Source organism: Jatropha curcas, chromosome 3 (genome assembly GCF_041381405.1).
Source record: "Jatropha curcas cultivar XTBG-Jc1 chromosome 3, XTBG_Jcur_1.0, whole genome shotgun sequence".
In the NCBI taxonomy this organism is placed as follows: Eukaryota; Viridiplantae; Streptophyta; class Magnoliopsida; order Malpighiales; family Euphorbiaceae; genus Jatropha; species Jatropha curcas.
This window is the reverse complement of record NC_143153.1, coordinates 16,207,283-16,211,394: the sequence shown is the minus strand read 5'-3', so window position 1 is coordinate 16,211,394 and position 4,112 is coordinate 16,207,283. Positions and strand designations below refer to the sequence as shown.

The following is a 4,112-nucleotide window of genomic DNA, read 5'->3' as shown; positions in this document are numbered from 1 at the left end:
ATTGTATGATAAAACCCTTACATGATAGACTTAGAAAAAATACTGGTCCCTGGACCGACAAACATACACAATTGGTAAAAAATATTAAATCATTAGTAAAAGAAATTACTTATTTATACATCCCCAATCCAACTGCATTTAAAATTGTAGAAACAGATGCATCCAATATCGGTTATGGAGGCATCTTAAAACAAAAAATCAATGGTAAAGAGCGTATAATCCAATATACGTCCGGACATTGGAACCAGACACAAATAAATTATTCCACTATTAAAAAAGAAATTTTAAGCATAGTTATATGTATAAATAAATTTCAATCAGATTTATTAAATCAAAAGTTTTTGCTCCGCATTGATTGTAAATCTGCAAAAGATGTTTTGCAAAAGGATGTTCAAAATCTTGCCTCTAAACAAATTTTTGCTCGATGGCAAGCACTCTTAAGTATTTTTGAATTTGATATTGAATATATTAAAGGAAATACTAATAATATCCCAGACTTTCTGACACGAGAATTCTTACAGAACAATGGGAAAGAAGAAGGATAAGGGAAAAGAATCTATCCAAGAGCTAGATTCACCCACTAAAGCTCTTTCTGAGCATTCTGAAGATCTCCCTAAAACCTTTACCTTAACTAGTAAACAAACCCCTTCTAAAGACCTCAAAAAATGGATTGAAGAACTCAGTCAATCTCCAGAGGTACTAAAGGCCTTGCAAGGTATGACATCTTCTTCCACAGAAGATACAGGTATGATTTCTAAACATCAAGCGATCGTACCCGTTCATGGTACGGCTAGTCTGTCTCAAACGGTAGACAGTAAAGACTTATCAAATCCGTTGATGGTTGTGGATTTGCCAAAAATCCAGTATTCTAATACTAGTAGTATTCATAAATGGTTTGTAAAAAATATTTATGATTATGAAATTGAAGTCGAGGACGGATATAATAATATTAATCCTTGGCAAATCATAAAGCATTATTATCCTGAGGATTGGTATTTTGTTCCAACTGATTTTTCAAAACCTCAGGAGTATTATCATAATATTTTAATAGATACTGGTTCTGTAAAAATAAAACATACTTTTGATACAAAAAATAAAACTGTCATTTCTTATTCTTCTATTCAAATAAAACGGGTTATTCATCCTAAAGATTGGCCCGTATCTTCCCTTTCTACTCCCATAAGATTTAAAGTTTTACATAAACACAATCCTACATATAATTATTTTGACTACAAAGAAGCTTGGGAAAAAGTTTTTTGTATTCAAAATCCCACTACCACTCATTCATGGTTAGTGTATTTTGATCAACACATCCGCACCGATCTAAAAATCCCAAACTGGTTTAAAAAGTGGTGGCAGTCCAGAGGTATCTCTGAGGAAATCATTCCTCATGAGATTCTTTCTTTATATCATTATTTTAAATCCCACTATAAACCTAATCCTGGAGAAGTTCATATTCCATCCTTGATGTATTATTGTATGACTTTCTTCACCCCTTGGGTATATCAGTGGTATTTTGATTATCAATATGTTCCGGGAACTCAAATTCCTATGTTAGTAAAAAGACATAAAATAAAATGGTGGGGATCTTTCAAAAACACCACTACTGAAATAAAAATCAGTCAATGGATTCGTACTAAAACAGCCAGCTCTTCCATGCCAGCATTAACCTATGCTAGTACACTCTCTATTCCGGATAACCCTACATTTGGAATCCAGAAAGCACAGTGTCAAGCTAGATTAGCTGCGGCTAAAACTCCAAAAGAATATAAACTGATCTGTCAAGAAATGTTTAAACAACTTTCAACCAGCTCAGAACCTCCATCATCAAGTAAATTTAGAGAAGTATCCTCTAGTAAATCTTCATCTAAGCCAAGTCATAAAGGAAAAAATAAATTGGCATCATCTTCTTCAGAAACCTCTATCTCTTCCTTTGAAGACAGTGATGAAGAAATGCCGACAATAAAGATCAAAAGTAAAGCAGATAAAAAAGCAAAAGCAAGAAAAGACAAAATAAAGCAAAACGAAAAAAGAAAAGAAAAAATAAAAAGAAAAGAAAAGAAAAAGAAGGACACGTCATCGTCCTCATCTTGTTCTGATTCAATATAAAACAGGCAGAAAGAACCTTATTCCTTCCATTATTTTTCAAACAGTAAAAGCCAAGCTACTATTTCCACAGTAGAAGCCAGGTTACTATACCAATAGTAAAGGTCAAGATTCGGTGGCAGATCAACCACTGTTCATCTACAGTAAAGGTCAAGATTCGGTGGCAGATCAACCACTGTTCATCTACAGTAAAGGTCAAGATTCGGTGGCAGACCAACCACTGTTCATCTACAGTAAAGGTCAAGATTCGGTGGCAGACCAACCACTGTTCATCAACAGTAAAAGGCAAACAGTAAAGATTCTTAGTTTTTCTATATAAAGGGAGCCTTTCCTCTTGTGAAGGCATCGTTGTAATTTACATCTACCTCTCTTAGAAATCCCTTCCCCCTTTCAACCCACAGTTTATTGTAAGCATTCGAAGTTGGAGAAAGTTAAATTATAAACCTTTGTAAGTATTAAATCTTGTATTATATTTAAATTTAGTATTTTGTATTTAAATAAAATTGTTTAAATTTGTTTCTATTAAGTCCGTGTTGACGGCACCTTTCTCTCCTCCCTCCACACTCTGACTTAATTCTGGGGATCCCAGGTTAAGGTTGCAGGAACCCTAAACTTTTATTTTATATAATTGTTTTGATTTGTTCTGTGTGTTTGTTGCTAAATCATCTTTCATTAGATATAATTTCGATCCTATGTTTTGTTGGTATCAGAGCCTTCCCTTTGTAACCTGCTATACTATAACGAATCCATTTGGAATTATCATAGATAGTTTTGGGTATGCCAACTGAACCCGTGAATGGCCAAGTGTTGGGCTTAGAAAGGGTATAACAGGCAGTGACCGCGACTTGTTGATATTCTAAAATGGATCCTTTATTGTGTAGATCTGTTAGTAGTGTTCAATCGGATGATTCTGAATCTTCAGAAATAAAAAGAGTAATTAATAGAAATGAACTAATTCTACAAGATTTTAGTAAAGCAATTGATGAATGGGAAATACCTAAAGTAGATAAAGAACAAATTTATAAAGTTTCTAAATTTAATTTATGGAAAACTGATTATGTCATAAAAACAGAAGAACGAGATTTTCAATTAAGTAAACCATTTGAAAGAATTACTCTTCTCTCTTCTAAAACATTACAACAACATAAAACTAAAAAATATAAGTATATTCATATAGGATTAATCCAAGTAGGTATAAAACCGTTAACTAGAGAAGGATTAAACACAAGTATATTAACAGTGGTTGGTCTGCCACCGAATCTTGACCTTTACTGTAGATGAACAGTGGTTGATCTGCCACCGAATCTTGACCTTTACTGTTGGTGTAGTAACCTGGCTTCTACTGTGGAAATAGTAGCTTGGCTTTTACTGTTTGAAAAATAATGGAAGGAATAAGGTTCTTTCTGCCTGTTTTATATTGAATCAGAACAAGATGAGGACGATGACGTGTCCTTCTTTTTCTTTTCTTTTCTTTTTATTTTTTCTTTTCTTTTTTCTTTTTGCTTTATTTTTTCTTTTCTTGCTTTTGCTTTTTTATCTGCTTTACTTTTGATCTTTATTGTCGGCATTTCTTCATCACTTAATTTTTTACATTTTAGATTGCTTAATAATTCTGCATTTTTATCTTTTAAATGGGATGAATCTCCTATAAAATGTAATGAAATAGTGAGGATTAATGATATATATATATATATATATATATGTGTGTGTGTGTGTGTGTGTGTGTGTGTGTGTGTGTGTGTGTGTGTGTGTTATTCATGGAGTTGTAGATATGTCACCGACATGCGCTTGACCTTTTTGTATAACTTTAGGCAGTGCTTCATCTTTTATCTGCTCATTACAAAGCTTAAGTATGTACTGGCAGTTGGTACTCGGCTTGTTTAAATTTCTAGGTATTTTTTTCCATTATCTATTCCTTATAGGGCTTTAGGTGTATTTGTGATAGGTGCTCAGCCCGTTTACGTACTTAGGTCTTTTTTGCCATTTATCTATTCCTTATAGAGCTT

At 33.1% G+C, this 4,112-nt stretch overlaps 1 protein-coding gene across 1 annotated transcript; it reads left to right on the top strand.

Moving 5' to 3' along the window:
- Nucleotides 1-525: 525 nt before the first annotated feature.
- On the top strand, nucleotides 526-2,109 carry LOC149497630 (uncharacterized). The gene has a single exon (XM_089719233.1). The coding sequence runs from the start codon at nucleotides 526-528 to the stop codon at nucleotides 2,107-2,109; it is 1,584 nt and encodes a 527-aa protein (XP_089575359.1).
- Nucleotides 2,110-4,112: the final 2,003 nt, after the last annotated feature.

What these genes read in the sequence shown, in the direction of transcription:
- LOC149497630 (XM_089719233.1), top strand. Translation starts at nt 526, where the DNA reads ATGGGAAAGAAGAAGGATAAGGGAAAAGAATCTATCCAAGAGCTAGAT.